The 18,296-nt window shown below is 41.8% G+C and overlaps 4 protein-coding genes across 4 annotated transcripts; 2 read left to right on the top strand and 2 right to left on the bottom strand.

Annotated features, from left to right (window-relative positions):
• Positions 1-465: 465 nt before the first annotated feature.
• On the top strand, positions 466-7,292 carry INS49_000745 (uncharacterized protein; the record flags this gene model as incomplete). Its single annotated transcript, XM_043161581.1, has 3 exons — positions 466-1,099; positions 1,153-7,184; positions 7,236-7,292. 3 exons carry the CDS (start codon positions 466-468, stop codon positions 7,290-7,292), a joined length of 6,723 nt encoding a protein of 2,240 aa, XP_043030087.1.
• Positions 7,293-7,998: 706 nt separating this feature from the next.
• Positions 7,999-8,349, bottom strand: INS49_000744 (uncharacterized protein; the record flags this gene model as incomplete). Its single annotated transcript, XM_043161580.1, has 1 exon — positions 7,999-8,349. The coding sequence occupies one exon, from the start codon at positions 8,347-8,349 to the stop codon at positions 7,999-8,001; it is 351 nt and encodes a 116-aa protein (XP_043030086.1).
• Positions 8,350-8,728: 379 nt separating this feature from the next.
• On the top strand, positions 8,729-9,259 carry INS49_000743 (uncharacterized protein; the record flags this gene model as incomplete). The annotated part of the gene is made up of 1 exon (XM_043161579.1): positions 8,729-9,259. The coding sequence occupies one exon, from the start codon at positions 8,729-8,731 to the stop codon at positions 9,257-9,259; it is 531 nt and encodes a 176-aa protein (XP_043030085.1).
• Positions 9,260-15,207: 5,948 nt separating this feature from the next.
• Positions 15,208-16,124, bottom strand: INS49_000742 (uncharacterized protein; the record flags this gene model as incomplete). Its single annotated transcript, XM_043161578.1, has 2 exons — positions 15,208-15,669; positions 15,735-16,124. The coding sequence occupies 2 exons, from the start codon at positions 16,122-16,124 to the stop codon at positions 15,208-15,210; spliced, it is 852 nt and encodes a 283-aa protein (XP_043030084.1).
• Between the last annotated feature and the right edge of the window lie 2,172 nt (positions 16,125-18,296).

The following is an 18,296-nucleotide window of genomic DNA, read 5'->3' as shown; positions in this document are numbered from 1 at the left end:
TTCCGGCCGACCCACCCACGCGTCGTCCAACCACAGTCCACAATTTTCGGTCGAACTACCTATCGATAAGCCTCTAAGGGCAGAAAATTTTAGTGGTTTGGACCAAAGCTTTGGTGGGGAGAATTGGGGTCTGGTCACAGCCTTCTGACATCCCACCATTGCTGTCTCTGTACCTTGTCTTGTCTTCCTTTTTTTTTTCTCTCCTCATCCCACCAGTCGAGGCTCCTGACGCTATTCTTCTATACTCAATAGCCCCTTGCTGGTGAGACGAGGCTGTCGTTGGCTTTACTACCATATCATGGTCCTGTCTTGAGCTAATTGAGCCGTCTTGTCTAAGGAACTACCATCCATACTCGAGCAAGCCTCGCCGAGCTTGCTGCCATCTTTGGCACCGACTCGTTCAGCTTCTCCATCTGCCCGTGCGTCTAGGGAGACACATCTCGATACCCCTTCCTCCTCTTGACCATGGCTTCCAAGGCTTTCCCGCCGGCTTCGGCTCGCCTCAGCGGGCCCGAAAACGAGGACCTCTTCTGCTTGGAGCTCGAGGATGGCTCCGCCTACCAGGGCTACAGCTTCGGTGCTCCCAAGAGCATCGCCGGCGAGCTGGTCTTCCAGACCGGCATGGTTGGCTACCCTGAGTCCGTCACAGACCCCTCATACCGGGGGCAAATACTCGTCATCACATTCCCCCTGGTCGGCAACTACGGCGTTCCGTCGCGGGAGACAATGGACGAGCTGCTGCGGGACCTGCCCGCCCATTTCGAGTCGTCCCAGATCCACATCGCCGGTCTCGTCACCGCCTCCTACTCAGGCGAGGACTACTCGCATTTCCTGGCAACTTCTTCGCTCGGAACCTGGTTGAAGGAGCAGGGCATACCGGCAATGCACGGGGTCGACACCCGGGCATTGACCAAGCACATCCGTGAGAAGGGCAGCATGCTTGGCCGCATGCTTCTGCAAAATCCACAAGCAGCTAATGGCCTTCCCAATGGCACCATTGGCCAAACGAACGGTGTCCCGCAGGCCATGAAAGACTGGAAGCCGTATTTTGACGCCGTCGATTGGGTCAACCCCAATGAGAAAAACCTCGTAGCAGAGGGTGAGTGAAAGCGAAATGGGCCTTGTGTCGACTTTCTGCTCACTACTCTTTAGTGTCCATCAAGGCGCCAAAACTGTACACGCCCCCTGCAGACATTGCCTTGAAGCACCCGTCGGGCAGGACCATCCGTGTTCTCTGCCTCGACGTTGGCATGAAGTTCAACCAGCTTCGATGCTTCCTCAAGCGAGGTGTCGAGGTCCTCGTTTGCCCCTGGGACCACGATATCGTGGCACAGGCGGGTGACGAGTACGATGGTCTGTTTATCTCCAACGGTCCGGGCGACCCTTCTGTCCTGGATGTCACCGTAAAGAACATCGCAACGGCCATGGCCAAGAACCGCACCCCAGTATTCGGTATCTGCTTGGGCCACCAGCTGCTCGCCAGAGCTGCCGGAGCCGGCACGACCAAGCTGAAGTTCGGTAACAGAGGCCACAACATCCCTTGCACAAGTTTGATTACTGGAAAGTGCCACATCACGTCTCAGAATCACGGTTTCGCCGTTGACAGCAAGACACTTCCCTCAGACTGGCAGGAGCTTTTCGTGAATGCGAACGATGGGACCAACGAGGGTATAGCACATGTCAACAAACCCTACTTCAGTGTTCAATTCCACCCCGAGAGCACGCCCGGTCCACGTGACACCGAGTTCCTGTTTGATGTCTTCATCAAGACCATCACCAACTGCGCTTCGGACAGCAGCCTCCTTTCAAAGCCTGTCAGCTTCCCCGGTGGCACAGCGGCCGAGAACGAGTCAGCGCACCCTCGCGTCAAGCCGAAGAAGGTCCTTGTGCTTGGTAGTGGTGGTCTCAGCATCGGTCAGGCCGGTGAATTCGACTACTCTGGTAGTCAGGCTATCAAAGCCTTGAAGGAGGAGGGTATCTACACCGTACTCATCAACCCCAACATTGCCACTATCCAGACGTCCAAGGGTTTGGCGGACAAGGTCTACTTCCTGCCGGTGAACGCCGAGTTTGTCCGTAAGGTCATCCAATATGAGCGGCCCGATGCAATTTACGTCACATTTGGTGGCCAGACCGCTCTGCAAGTTGGTATCCAGCTGAAGGATGAGTTTGAGGAACTTGGAGTCCAAGTGCTCGGTACACCTATCGATACCATCATCACCACCGAGGATCGTGAGCTCTTTGCTCGCAGCATGGAATCGATTGGCGAGAAGTGTGCCAAGTCCGCTTCGGCGAGCAGCGTCGAAGATGCCATGAACGCAGTCAAGGATATCGGCTTTCCCGTTATCGTGAGAGCCGCCTATGCTCTTGGCGGACTGGGCAGTGGCTTCGCAAACGATGAGGCCGAGCTTCTCGATCTCTGCAACAAGGCTCTGGCTGCCAGTCCCCAAGTACTCATCGAGCGCAGTATGAAGGGCTGGAAGGAAATCGAGTACGAAGTCGTCCGAGACGCTCAGGACAACTGTATCACCGTCTGTAACATGGAGAACTTCGACCCCTTGGGCATTCACACTGGTGATTCGATCGTCGTGGCTCCCTCTCAGACGTTGTCTGACGAGGACTACAATATGCTTCGCACCACTGCGGTCAACGTCATCCGTCACCTCGGCGTGGTCGGAGAGTGCAACATCCAGTATGCGCTCAACCCTTTCTCTAAGGAGTACTGCATCATTGAAGTCAACGCGAGACTTTCACGATCCTCAGCACTCGCCTCCAAGGCAACTGGCTACCCCTTGGCTTTTATCGCAGCCAAGCTGGGTTTGAACATTCCCTTGAAGGACATCACAAACACGGTTACGCGGTCAACTTGCGCGTGCTTTGAGCCCTCTCTCGATTACGTCGTTGTGAAAATGCCTCGTTGGGATCTCAAGAAGTTCACTCGGGTGTCGACGCAATTGGGCTCTTCCATGAAGAGTGTTGGTGAAGTCATGAGCATTGGCAGAAGCTTCGAAGAGGCCATCCAGAAAGCGATCCGCGCGATCGACTTCCAGAACCTGGGCTTTAACGACACCTCGAATGCTCTCATGTCGATCGACGATGAGCTGCAGACACCATCGGACCAGCGTCTTTTCGCCATCGCCAACGCCATGCACGCCGGCTACACTGTCGACAAGATCTGGGAGCTGACCAAGATTGACAAGTGGTTCCTTCACAAGCTTAAGGGCTTGAGCAACTTCGGCAAAGACATGGCACAGTATAACACCGGCGACATCGCTCAAAACCCCAACATCCTGCTACAGGCCAAGAGGCTCGGGTTCTCAGATCGTCAGCTGGCCAAGTTCTGGAACTCAAACGAGTTGGCAGTGCGTCGCTTGAGAGACGAAGCCGGCATCATGCCCTTCGTGAAGCAGATCGACACGGTAGCCGCCGAGTTCCCAGCTATGACGAACTACCTGTACCTCACCTACAATGCCACGCAACACGATGTCAACTTTGACGAGCATGGTGTCATGGTCCTAGGCTCGGGTGTCTACAGAATCGGCTCCTCGGTCGAGTTCGACTGGTGCTCCGTCCGGGCTATTCGCACACTCCGCGATGCCGGCTTCAAGACCATCATGGTGAATTACAACCCGGAAACGGTGAGCACAGATTATGATGAAGCCGACAAGCTCTACTTCGAGAATATCAATATCGAGACGGTGCTTGACATCTACCAGCTGGAGGCCGCAAAGGGCATCCTCGGCGCTATGGGTGGTCAAACTCCCAACAACATCGCTCTGCAGCTTCACCGAGCTGGAGCCAAGATGCTGGGAACGTCCCCTGAGATGATCGACTCCGCAGAGAATCGATACAAGTTCTCTCGTATGCTTGACCGCATCGGCGTCGACCAGCCGACTTGGAAGGAGTTGACTAGCTTCGACAAGGCCAAGGAATTTTGCAACACTGTTTCCTACCCTGTCCTGGTTAGGCCTTCCTACGTGCTTTCCGGCGCCGCTATGAACACAGTCTACTCCGAGGCAGATCTTGAGAACTACCTCAAGCAGGCTACTGATGTGTCACCCGAACACCCAGTCGTTATTACAAAGTATATCGAGAATGCCAAGGAGATTGAGATGGACGCTGTCGCCCATGACGGTGAGCTTGTTGGCCACTTCATCTCTGAGCACGTCGAGAATGCCGGTGTGCACTCGGGCGATGCCACTCTTATCCTTCCTCCTCAAGATCTCCAGAAGACCACCATCGAGCGTATCGAGGAGGCAACTCGCAAGATCGCCGTCGCGCTGAACGTTACTGGACCGATGAACATTCAGTTCATCGCAAAGGACAACGATATCAAGGTCATTGAATGCAACGTTCGAGCTTCTCGTTCATTCCCCTTCGTCTCAAAGGTCATGGGTGTCGACCTGATCGAGATGGCTACCAAGGCTATCATGGAGGTGCCTTTCGAGCCATACCCAGTGGTTGAGAGGCCTGCTGGTGCTGTGGGTGTCAAGGTCCCGCAGTTCAGCTTCTCGCGTCTGTCGGGGGCTGACCCTGTACTGGGTGTCGAGATGGCTTCCACCGGTGAGGTTGCTTGCTTCGGCGTTGACAAGTACGAGGCATACTTGAAGGGTTTGATGTCCACTGGTTTCAAGATTCCCAAGAACAACATCCTGCTCTCGCTGGGATCTTACAAGGACAAGATGGAGATGCTTCCGTCCATCAAGAAGCTGCAGGAGCTCGGATACAAGCTCTTCGCCACAGCAGGTACGGCCGACTTCCTGCAGAATCACGACATCCCCGTCCAGTTCCTGGAGGCCCTGCAAGAGGACGACCAGAAATCCGAGTTCTCTCTTACGCAGCACTTGGCAAACAATATGATCGACCTGTACATCAACCTGCCCTCCAACAACAAGTACCGTCGTCCCGCCAACTACATGAGCAAGGGTTATAGGACGCGAAGAATGGCCGTCGATTACCAGATCCCCTTGGTTACGAATGTGAAGAACGCCAAGATCCTCGTCGAGGCCATTGCCAAGCACATGGCTCTTGACGTGAGCATCGTGGACTACCAGACCAGCCACCGCACTGTTCTCTTGCCTGGCCTCGTCAACATTGCAGCTTTCGTGCCTGGGATTGTCTCGGAGAAGAGTCGCGACTTGGAGGTTGTGACCAAGGCCTCCCTCGCTGCAGGTTTCACCATGATTCGGACCATGGCCGTTGGTCGGGAGGGCGCAATCACAGATGCGCGCTCTTTGGCTGCCGCTCAGCAGAACGGCAAGTCTGGTATCTACTGTGACTTCAACGTGTCAGTTGCTGCCACCTCCTCGAACGCCAACCAGATCAGCCACGTCGCCGGAGACGTAGGGGCCCTGTTCATCCCCTTCAACCACCTGTCCGACAATATCAGCAAGGTTGCCGCCGTCACCGCTCACTTCGATGCCTGGCCTTCCCACAAGCCAATCTTGACAGATGCCAAGCTCACCGACCTGGCATCGATTCTCCTCTTGGCCAGTCTTCACAACAGAAAGATCCATGTCACATCCGTCACGACCAAGGATGACATTAAGCTCATCGGTCTCAGCAAGCAGAAGGGGCTCAAGATAACATGCGACGTTTCCATTTACTCGCTTTACTTGACACAGAAGGACTACCCTGAATGCGAGTTCCTGCCAACCGTTGAGGACCAACGCGCCCTGTGGGAGCATTTGAGCGACATCGATATCTTCTCCATCGGCAGTCTGCCTTATCAGCTGGCTGCCGCTGCTGGTGCCAAGGTTGATGCCACAGTTGGAATCGCAGATGCTCTTCCCCTCCTGCTCACCTCCGTCAGCGAGGGCAAGCTCACCATTGACGATATCAAGAAGCGCCTGCATGACAACCCTGTTGAGATCTTCGAGCTGCACGACCAGACCGGCACTTTCGTGGAGGTCGAGATCGAGCGTCCTTCTACCGTCCCCGCCGCTGCTGGCTGGTCTCCATTTGCTGGACGTGTCATGAGGGGAGCCGTTCAACGCATCACTTTCCAGGACAGACTTGTGTGCCTTGATGGACAAATTCTTGATGGACCCGCCATCGGAAAGGACATGTCGAGACACGGTGCCCTGCCGCCACCCATGTCACCGCTGATGAAGCCGCTTTCGCAAGCCGCCGAAACTCCACGGGGGACAGATCGACGCTCCTCAATGATCGGTTCGGCGCGGCCGATTGTGAAGCCTCGCGGCTTGGACAGTGCGCTGGGCCAGTCTTTCAAGAACTCCGTCTTTGAGGATTTCGGCCCATCACTGCCTCTCCAGCCCTCGCATGAGAGTCCTCTGCAATCGCTGCTGACCCAGCCGCACTCATTCAAGATGTCTCACGTCCTGTCGGTCACCCAGTACACTCGAGCCGACCTCCATCTCTTGTTCACCGTCGCGCAGGAGATGCGGACTGGGGTTCAGCGTGAGGGTGTCTTGAACCTGCTCAAGGGCCGCCTGCTCTGCACGATGTTCTACGAGCCCTCGACTCGTACATCAGCCTCGTTCGACGCCGCAATGCAGCGCCTTGGTGGACGGACTATCGCCATTTCCACATCGACCTCTTCGGTCAAGAAGGGTGAGACCCTGCAGGACACACTGCGGACTCTTGCCTGCTACGGAGACGCCGTTGTCCTGCGCCACCCCGAAGAGAGCTCAGTCAAGGTCGCGAGGAAGTACTCGCCGGTACCAGTTATCAACGGTGGTAACGGGTCCAAGGAACACCCCACCCAGGCCTTCCTGGACCTCTTCACCATCCGCGAGGAGCTGGGCACCGTGCAGGGCCTGACCATCACCTTCGTCGGTGACCTGCTCTACGGCCGCCCCGTGCACTCGCTCGTCTACCTGCTCCAGCACTACCAAGTCAAGGTGCAGCTCGTCGCGCCCAAGAGCCTGTCGCTGCCGCCGCAGGTGCACGAGCAGCTCGTCAAGTCCGGCCAGCTCCTCACCGTGTCGGAGACGCTGACGCCCGAGATACTGGCCCGCAGCGACGTCCTGTACTGCACGCGCGTGCAGCAGGAGCGCTTCCCCAGCAAGGAGGAGTACGAGAAGGTGCGCGGTGCGTACCGCATCGACAACGCGACGCTGCAGCACGCCAAGGGCAGCATGATCGTCATGCACCCGCTCCCCAGGAACGAGGAGATCGCGGAGGAAGTGGACTTTGACCCTAGGGCGGCGTACTTCAGACAGGTAAGTCAAACCCCCGCACTGTGAAATGATTCTTTGCTGACGGTCACACAGATGAAGTATGGTCTCTACACCCGCATGGCTCTCTTGGCTCTTGTCATGTCCAACTGAGAATCTTTGCTGTTGTGTATCTAGACTTGCTTGCGTATGAGCGTACGAACGAAAATATCGGATGGGTAGATTTGGTACCAGAGGAAGAAGAAGAAAAGTACTCGAGGGTTTGCAATGGTTTCAATTTTCCTTCTTTTCTTTCTTCTTACTAGAAAGTAGACCCGTAAAAGGTCACGCGCAGACCACGTATACAAACGCATCAAGTAGACGTAAATGAGCTCGCGCTCGACTCGGTTAGGTTTTATGAGTGAATGATTTGGGAATGCGCTGGGCGTATACGTTATTTATGTATGTATGTACGTTCTGTACGTTGTGTGTATGTTAGGTGTTTGGGCGTGTGTTTTGCGTTTGGGTGTTTATTTGGAATAGGTAGCTCGTTTTATGTATATAGCGTGTCTTGTGTTTTAAATGATACCCTCCATTATACTTCTTCAATACTTGCCCTCTCGGTTGGTCATTGGATTGATTTGAGACACTGTCCTCCTTGTGTGCCTCTGAGGCAGACACACAGACTGACTGGCAGGCGTGAGAATTTCAGCTTGTGCCTTCGCACGGCCCTCTGGAAGGCCGCTTATACCGGCACAATCTTCTCAGAAACTCGAGGGCTGGCTCGTTTCCTCCAGATCTCATACCCGGAATGCGAGGTAATTTATGTTTCTCTAAAGCCTCTGTGGGAGAACAGAAATGGAATAAATCCGCACCATGGTCATTTAGGGTGGTAGGCCAGGTACACCTGAAGAGCACCTTCGACTGCCTGCACCATTGTCGGGAACAGTGCTGGTAGGGCAAATATCAGCGCAACACCGGCGACCCAGAAGGTAAACCACCGCGGCCCGTTGCGACGATCGTGCCACCACTGCGACATCGAGCCTGGGGTCGTCTCGTCGAAGGCCTGCTTCAACACCCCCAGCCTATCCCGCCAGAACCTGAACTTTTCGATCTGGCGCTCGCCGGAGGTGCATTTCGACTCGGATGGCGACTGTGAATATGATGGCCAGTCTGACACAGATACAGATGAGGAGGAAGAGACAACAGAAGAGGATGATGATGGCCACATTGGAATAGAGACAGGAATGCAAGGAAATCTCCAAGAAATTCGCAACACACCACTGGAAACCGGATTCATGTCTCACATCATAGATTCTGACAAGGAAGTTTCACTGGAGAGACGTTATCGACACGATATCTGGAGCGCACAAGACACAACAGGTGTGGATCAGACCCTTCTGAAGCCCAGTTAAGTTGACTACTTTCTGGTGAAGCTTCCAGCCGGGGAAGCGGAGAAAGCAAGTAACGTCATCGGAGAGGTCGGAAATTACAGTAATCTTGAGGTTACAGACATTGCTGCATCGCCAAAGCCGGGCACCGAAGTGGTTGTGGCCATGCCTTACAGTCCTTTAACTGGGTTCGTCCTGCCGGGGAACACAAGAGTCAAAATGCACGGATTCTACGGCTTCCAAAACCTAATGGCAGTGCGCCTCTCGTCCTCTATCAAGCCAGGCGACTCGGGGTCGGCTGTTCTCGATGCCAATACAGGATGTCTGTACGGCCACATCACGCTGGGATCCGCACCTGACACGATAGCATACATGGTTCCCTCGATTGATACCTTCACCGGAATCGTTGCAGCCTTCGGGAAGCTTCCGACCCTGAAAGTCGAGCCACGATCCCTGGCTGTCGAGATCTCGCGGTGGAACATGCAGAATGTACAGGGCGGATTGTCTATGTCCACTAGCTCTTCGGACCTGTGGGAAGATCCGGAAGAGCTCACGGTTCCTCTGAATCCGCCAGAAGCCATCGGAAGCAACATCCCGCGACTACGCTCACGGGAAAATGAGCAGGAAAACATGTTGACCTCACACGAGACAGCACAAGACTCGCATACTACAGTGGACAAACGTGTCCCATACGTTCTTGGTGAGCCGATCCACATCTACGATAGCCAAATGCCGAAGATTTGGCGATGAGGGAATACTCGAGTATATGTGACGGATGCTGATAGCTATTTCGCTAGGCGGTGAAATCCATCCTCCGAGCGAATTCGAGCCTGGAAATGTAAAACCCCTGAAATCGGAAGCCACAGATTCATTTTTCGTTTACTGACAATACCTGAAAACCTCTGGTCTGAGCCCGAGGCATTGAATCCAGGGTCTGGCCCTGTCTCAACGAAAGAGCATGGGATCGGGTTTAAGATGGGTTCTGGGCGATATCTAGTTATCAGAAGCGACGAGGACCAACCATTATGCATGTATGTTGCTTGAGGATAAAGAGAGTCTCGATAGGATACTGACAAACGACAGTCCCATCATGTTGGATAGTGAATAGTAGTATTTGCCAGCCCTTCTACTTACTACCTACTGCATTGAGCATCCATGTGGCCAATGCCAAGCTACATACCGAGTCCTACGACGAAGATTATATTTAAGTGAACATTGTGTCTTATTATGTAAGTGACGGCAGATCTTTGGCAGCCAGGAATATAAGTGGTCTCGTTTTTGATGAAGCAATTAAGCAAACGATAGTTGATTGTTGTTGTTAAGGAGAGAAATCTCCCCGCTATTAAACGCTCAGAAGGAGCCTATTTATAGGCTAGCGCTAGCATATGGGTATACAACCCTTATACCTTTTAATATACCCCTTATTGCAAATATCATTATCTTAATAATAATAAGAAATATTCCGTTTTAATAGCTAAAAATATAATTTAAATATTCCGCTATAATTTATATTAAAACCATTATATAAATATTATTTAATATTTATATATTTTACTTATATTATTTTTAATTAATTATTTAAATATCTTTTTAATAATATAAACTTTATACTTATCTTAATCTTAATTTTATATAAGCCTCTTTAAAAATAAGGCAAAATAACGCTTTTATATAAATATTAATAAAATTATCTTTAAATATAATATAATAAATATTATATAATTTTAAATAAGGTTTAATATTAGCTAATTATTAATATATAAAATAAATAAATATTTAATATAATTAATATTTAAATCTTTTAATACTTAAATTATTTAATAAAGATATAATAATATTAATAAATATATTATATATTTTACCTTATAAGTAAATTTTATAATAATAAATTAATGCTTTAATAATTAAGTAATTAAGCCGCTATTAAAAAGTTATATATATTTATTAAATACTTTTAAATTATTTAAATTAATATTATAAAAAGTATTAATATATATATTAAATATAATAAATTAAAATAATAATATTTATTTTAAAAATTATAAGATATAATTTAATATATATTAAATATATTAAAACACTTTCTTTATAATATTTAAATAATAAATTATAAGCTTTATATTAAATATTAAAAGCATTATATATGAAAATATAAAATTAAGTTTTATTTTAATAATAAAAAAATTAATAAATTTAATAAATAATTAATATATTATTATATTTATTATAATATTATTAAGTTTATTTTATTATAAAAATAAATTTAAATTTATAAAAGTTTATTTTTAATTATAATTAAATATATTAAAGCATTTTAAAATTTATTAAGCATATTTCTTTTAAGAAATACAAATTTTATTATTAATTTATATAATTTTTAATTTAAATAAATATTTATAAAAATTAAAATTCTTATATTTAAAATATTATATAAGCTTAATATAAAATTTATTAATTTAAAAGAAACTCTTAATAATAAAAATATTATTAATATAAATAATAATAATAATTTAATTTTTAATAAAAATATAAGAATTAAATATTATTTTTATTAAATATTTAATTAATTCCTTTTTAAAAGTATTAAATTATTTATAGCTTAATTATTTAAATTTATATAAGGCATTAAGAAATTTTAAAATAACTTATTAATTATTAAATAATATTTAATATCTTTATAATAATTATATATAAATATTATATTTTAAATAATTATATAAGTATATTATTTTAATATTAAATTATTAAAGCTATTAGCTTATTATAATAATAATAATAATAATTAATCTTAAATTATTATAATATATTATAAAGCTATAAATATTATTATAATTTATATTATAAATTTATATATATTTATAAATAATAAATTAAGCCTTATAATAAATAAGCTTATTAAAGGCATTAAACTTTTTTATATATATTTAATAAAAATTAATAATATATTAATTTATAATAATAAATACTTTAATTTATATGTTTATATTTAAAAGTAATTTAAATTTCCTTTTAATAACTTATTATTAAGCATCCCTTTTATTACTTTTTATAACTTATATATATATATTAAAAATATTATTAATATTTATTATATTAATAAGTAATATTTAAATAAAAATTTAATTAAAGTAATTAATATTAATTAATATTAATTAAATAAAATTTAATATAAGGTTTATATTAATTAATATTAAGTTATTAAAATTTTTAAAATATTTTATAATAATATTTATATTTTCTTTTACTTTTTATAAAAGCTAAACTTATTATTCTTAAAAATTATATAATTATATAAGTTTTATAAATTTAAATAATTTATTTATAAATTTTATAAATTTAAGTAATTTATTAATAAGTTTTATAAGTTTAAATAATTTATTTATAAATTTATTTATAAATTTTATATTATTAATAAATTTTATTAATTAAAATATTAATAATATTTTTATCTTAAATAATATATTTTTATTTAATTAATTAATTATTTATATAATCTTTATTATTAAATTAAATTAAATAATATAGCTTAATATTATAATTATAATAACTTTTTAAAGTAATATAAATAAATAAAAAATAATCTTACCTTTAATCTTAAATTTTATAAAATATATCTTTTTAACTTTATTTAATAATTTTATTTTTAATTTATAAGTTTTAATAAGTATATAAAAATATATAAAGTAAAAATATAATTAAAAATATTTAATATTAAGCTTTTATTTATAAAATACTTTAAATAATATTATTTAATATAATAAAGTTAAATATAATTTTTAATTTTATAAATATATTATATAAGAAATTATTTTAAATTATAAAAATAAGTAATTTTTATTATAAATTATTATATAAATATGAATAATAATAATATATATAAATTTTTTAAGTATATTATTTAATTTATAATAATAAAAAAAAAATTTCTTATAAATAATTTTATATTTTTAAAATATTATAATAATTATTTTATTTATATATTTACTTTTATTATTTAAATTAAATATTTTAACTTTTATATTAAATTAAGTTTTAATTATATTTAAAAATTTCTTAATAATATTTAAAATATTATTCTTTTAAATAATAAAGTAAATTTAATAAAATTAAATATAATTATTAATAAATAAAATAAAATATTAAAAACTTTTTAATAATATTATTAAAAATTTACTTAATAAATTAAATTAAATATATTTAAATAGCTATATAAATTATTATTTTAATAATAATTATAAGCATTTTTTAATAAACTTTATAAATTAATATAATTTATAATAAAAATTTATTAATTTATTTAATATAATATCTTTATTTTTATATAAATATTAAGTAATTAATTTTAATAAATTATTATAATTAAAAGCTTTATAAAATTATTATATATTATAAATATTATAAAGTTACTTTTTATTATTTAAATTTTAAAATTTTTATATTAAAACTTTACTTATAATATTTTATAAGATTTATTATCTTTTAATAATAAAAAAATATTATTTCCTTATATATTTAATTAAAACCTTTTTTAAATTATAATTTAATTAAATAAATAAATATTTTTTAATATATAATTATATAAAATATTAATAAAAATACTTTTAATAATTAATTTATTTAATAATTATAAAAAAATCTTTATAAAGTTAATATCTTTTATAATAAATTAATTATTGCTTATAATAATAATTATACTTAAATATAATTATAAAAAATTAAAGTTTTTTATATATTTTATTATATGCTTTAAAGCATTAAAATTAAAAATTTATAATATTAAAGTACTTATAATTATTAATAACTTTATTATATATATTAAAATATTAATATATAATGTTATTATATCTTCCTTATTATTATTAAAAATTTTAATAATTTTTTTATTTATAGCTTAATTTATAGCAATTTATTTCTTACCCTTTTTTTATTCTTAATTAGCTTTATATTTAATAAGCTTTATATAATTAATATATAAATAATTAATAAATATAAAGTTTTATATATAATATTAAGTATATTTTTTATTACTTAATATAAAGTTAATACTTATTAATATAAACTTTATAACCTTTTTTATATTCTTTAATGCTAACCTTTTTTAAATAAAGATAAAATAAGCTTTAAATTATTTAACCTTTATATAAAAATAATATTTATTATCTTAAGTTTAATTTTAAAAAACATTATAAAGTTTTAATTATTTAAGTTATTAATAATATTATTTATAATATTTAATAACATTATTAAGAAAAAGAAGCCTTTAACTTTATTATTTTTAAAAAGTAATTTTATTAATTTCTTAATTAATTATCTTAATATTAAGGTTTTAATATAAAGTTTTATTTAAAGGTTTTAAAAAATATTTAAATAGCCTTATAAGTTAAAGCTATTTTTATATTATAAGTTTATTAATTAATAAAAGAAGTAAATAGTTAAGTTATTAATATTATAATTAAATTAATTAATTAATATTTTTTAAGCATTAAAAGATTTTTTATATAATATAATAAATATTATAAGGCTTAAATATATTAAGCTTAAAAGCATAATAAAGGCTTAATTATTAAGCTTTTTTCATTTTATAAGGGCTATATTTTTATTTAATTATTCCTTAATGCCTATAATATATTTATTAAGGCTAATAAATTAAAAGTTATAATTTTATATCGCCCATTAATTTAAAAAGTTTTCCCCTTTTAAGTTTAACTTTAAGAAAAATAATAAGTTAAGCTTAAAGTTAAGTATATTTAATATTTTTTAAATAATATTTATATATTTTTAAGTATATTTTAAATAATATTTATATATTTTTATTTATTTATAATAATTAGCATTAATTAATATAAATAAATAAATAAAAAAAAGTAAGTAATTAAAATATTAAATAAGGTAAAAATGCTGAATTATTATAAGTTATTATTAGCTATAATAGTTATTATAAGGTATAATAATAATATATAAGCAAAAGCTAGCGATATTAAAATCTTAATAATTTAAGTATAAAAATAATTATAAAAATAAGGGTATTAATATTTTCCAATATTTTAAAATGTTTTAAGCAATGCTAAGCTTATAATTTAATAAAGCAATTAAGTAAATAATAATTAATTATTATTATTAAGGAGAGAAATCTCCCTGCTATTAAACGCTTAAAAGAAGCCTATTTATAGGCTAGCGCTAACATATGGGCATACAACCCTCGCACCTTCCAATAGTTTTTAATCTGTACACATATGCTTCTTAAGTAATATGCATCCAGTCCCTTTATATAGTGATGAACGCTTAAACGCCCAGCGTTAAAAAAAACAATACAATGTCGATAACAATAGGTTTCGAACACAATTATAGCTTGTGGCTGAGAAAACAATGATAGCCTTGTGACAGCCGCACAGACAAGGCTAGCAAGAACCGCTTCCCCAGGGATATAATACAGGACCAAAAAGACTTCTGGTATAAGAACCTGGCCTCGGTTACCGAGTTCTCTGGGGTTTCACGACTTCAGCTCCCGGCTTATAATCAATCGTTGGTTGTTCCATTTTCTCTCCAGTATGCCGTCTCATTAGATACATGCTGCGACCAAACGCCGTGGTATCATCCCAAAATATCCAAAATATGCGTATGACTGATCTATCATCACATCTCCTCGTCTCATAAACATCATCTCGATCCATGCCACGCCATGCTCTCACCCTGTTCGGTCACTGCCGAAAATTCCCCTCATCCCTCCCGTCGAGACCGGCCGGGAGCTCATGCCGCTCAATCTCTGGGCTGTGATGGTCAGCGGGCATCTCCTGAGGGCTTCCCGGCGCGACAGGGGCATATTTTCCCTTGGAAGCCCCCATCCCTCCCAGCTCCGCCGCCTGTTGATCGCCATGCAATTCCGGGTACAGGCCTGGCGATGTCCCGTCGCTAACATCCCTGGCGTCCGTTCTTCTCAGCCCACTCTTTGCTCTCCTTCTCCGCCGGAAGATGAAGGCCCCGGCCGCGGCCGCGATGGCTATGGCCCCAACGGCAACGCCGACTCCGATGCCCGCTTTTGCTCCGGTCGAGAGGCCACTTGGAGGAGGTGTTGAAGAACTGGTGACCGTTGCTGTGATGACGCTCGAAGCGGTCGGCGTCGAGACAGACGTCTGTGTGGCTGTTGGGAGGCCTAATGTCGCCTTTAAGACATTTTCAAGTCAGCCGTCATCCGTGGTGAAGCAGTCATCCGGGTTCATATGCTTACCGGCCCTCCTTGTCTGGTAGTGTAGACATAAGTGAACCCCGGCGAATTCGTCCCCAGTGGAGACGAGTCGCCCAGGTCGTGAATGCGGAGGTTAAACCAGCAATCTAAATTTCCGTCGCTGGTGAATTGCAGTGTGATCTGCGTTGTCGCATTGCCTGGATCCGGGCGGTCTTGCTGTGCTTGTTGAGCATTGCCTTGGCCGCACCAAGTGAACAGGAAAGGCGCGGAGAAATTGCTCTCGTACGAGACATCGACTCGGTCGAGGTAGTGAAATTCCAGCCCTTCCTTGTCCGGGTAGAGGAACCGAAGTGGATCGTCAGCTAGAGCGCCCCTTGTGCTGCAGAGTACCAACAACAGCGCCGTGGTCGTGAACTGGCAGGGTCGCGACATTCTCGCAGTTGCGCCCGCCACTGGCTTTTGCAAGATTCCCAATTGAACTTGCCAGGCCTCAAGGAAACTGGAGACGGCGAGGAGCCTTCAGAAAAAAGGAGGGAAAAAAGCCGAGATCCCTGCTTAAACGGATTGGTCAACATCTTCAGCTCGCAGCCTAAAATTATAACAGGGGACCACCGCTGCTGTGCAGACCAGGAAGTGTGCTTACCGCCGATCCTTCGTCTCGTCATGGACTGACTGCTAATCCAATGACCCGCCACGATTCCGCCAAACTAAGCCCCGACCCATGCATCCTTTGGACATTTCATACAAATGCTGGCGAGCTCTAGCGAACCGAGTTTCATCAATGGTGCGGCCGTGGGGCCCTACTGGGTAAAGAATACTGACAAAAGGCAAGGCCAGCCCGTTGACCGGCCAGCTGCGCGCACCGCCATTCTCCATTTTGTGCTGCGGCGGAGACAAGGTTCAGCACATATACCTTGCTCACCTAAATGACCCTCGCAATCCTCTGTCATCCAGGCGCATCCTCTGCCGTGGGGTTCCCCTCTCGTCAAGAGAGCGTTGAGTCTGACACACCGGCATGGTCAAGTTCCATCGTCCTTGGTCTCGTACATACTTAAGAAGGGTGAACGTCTAGGAAATAACTACAAATCGCCGTTTCCGCATTCCAACACAACACCGACATGCCGAGGCTGTTATCCACCAAGTCGGCGGGGATCGCGGTGAGGTGAAGCGCAGTTGCGGTGTCAAGATTCAGCGTGGTAATAAAGTCCGCAATACTGTCCACATTGCCGTATCTGCTCACTTGGGCACATGACACAGAAAAGAAGTCATGCACTTGACTAAACAAGCGCCACTTGCGATTTCCGCGAAAACTTGAAGACAAATGGGTGAATTCGATGGTGGATGTGGGCTTCGCCTCGCCCCAGGAGAGGCCGGTCACGCTGGAGAACGGGGTGGGGGCGCAGGACGAGAAAGATGAGTGTCCTGCTGCACGGTATGTCCGGGACTAAAGCCGATGCTCTCATGGACCAGTCGAATGCAGGTCACAAGACGCCACGGTAGATCTGCCAGCAAAGGAGGCGCGAGTAGCAGGGGGAAAAGGAGGATGTCCACAAACGCTCTGCTGTGGAAGAGGGCATCGGGGGAGGATGAGAAATGGAAGGCTGTTCCTTTTTTTCGGCCGGGAAACCAGGCCGCGTCTCGCTTGTTGTGGAAAGTATACGTGCACTCTAAGGCTGAAGAGGGCGCTACACAAAGTGGGTTGCGGCTGTTACAACACAGCCTGGCTTCAACTTGGTCAATAAGAATGTTGACCTCTGTGTTTGAAGCCTGCGGAATGCTTAGGTAGCCTCATTCTTCCGGAATAGCGAAGGTACTAAATGCTATTTCTAATGAGAACGGATGATTGCACAAAAGAAAAAGGATGGTACACAGATTCCTCTTAAATAATATTCCTGCAGCTAACCAGAGCATAACACCCACACCCAATTCCCAAACCCACACCTAATTTACACACCTACAGGTTTGGGTATATGAATTGGGTGTCGGTGTGTTGGTTGTGGAGGTGTTGGGTGTGGGTGCGTTGGGTGTGGGTGCGTTGGGTGTACTAGACGTGTAATGTACTTGTATACCATCCGTTTCTTTCTGTGCGAATATCTGTTCTCTTTCTAAGATTCCCATGCTAGTATACTAACTCAATTCCCAGAGTGGTCTCCTCGGCATCCCGCGGACGAAGCTCCACACGAGCGTATGGGTTTGGGAAGACTTACTTGTGTGGGTGGATATTCGCGGACCTCTTCGACAGACATAGATTTGCCCGACGCTCAACAAAGAGTATTTTCCCTCGAGATTCCGCAGTGTTGACAGCGTTAGCTGAGTCAGCCACAGACCCTATACTTCTTGGACTGGCTACATATGTACATACATCAATATTTGCTTGGATCGAGCTGATCTGCTCATTTGGCACATTTCGTAGCTCGGAGATGTATCGGTTCGAAGCGACAAGGATTTCCTGTGCTGAAGGCTTGGAGGTCTCGTCTTTGTAGCGTATATAGCCGTCAGTTTTATACCTTGGCATAGTTCAAGACTACGAACGTTATGCCTTCGAGTATCTCTGCTCAAGGAGCGTTGGGGCACTGCGAAAGAGTCCCCATCTCGCTTTTCGAG

This window comes from Diaporthe citri (genome assembly GCF_014595645.1).
Source record: "Diaporthe citri strain NFHF-8-4 chromosome Unknown scaffold_1, whole genome shotgun sequence".
Lineage (NCBI taxonomy): Eukaryota > Fungi > Ascomycota > Sordariomycetes > Diaporthales > Diaporthaceae > Diaporthe > Diaporthe citri.
This window is presented reverse-complemented; position numbering and strand designations above follow the sequence as displayed.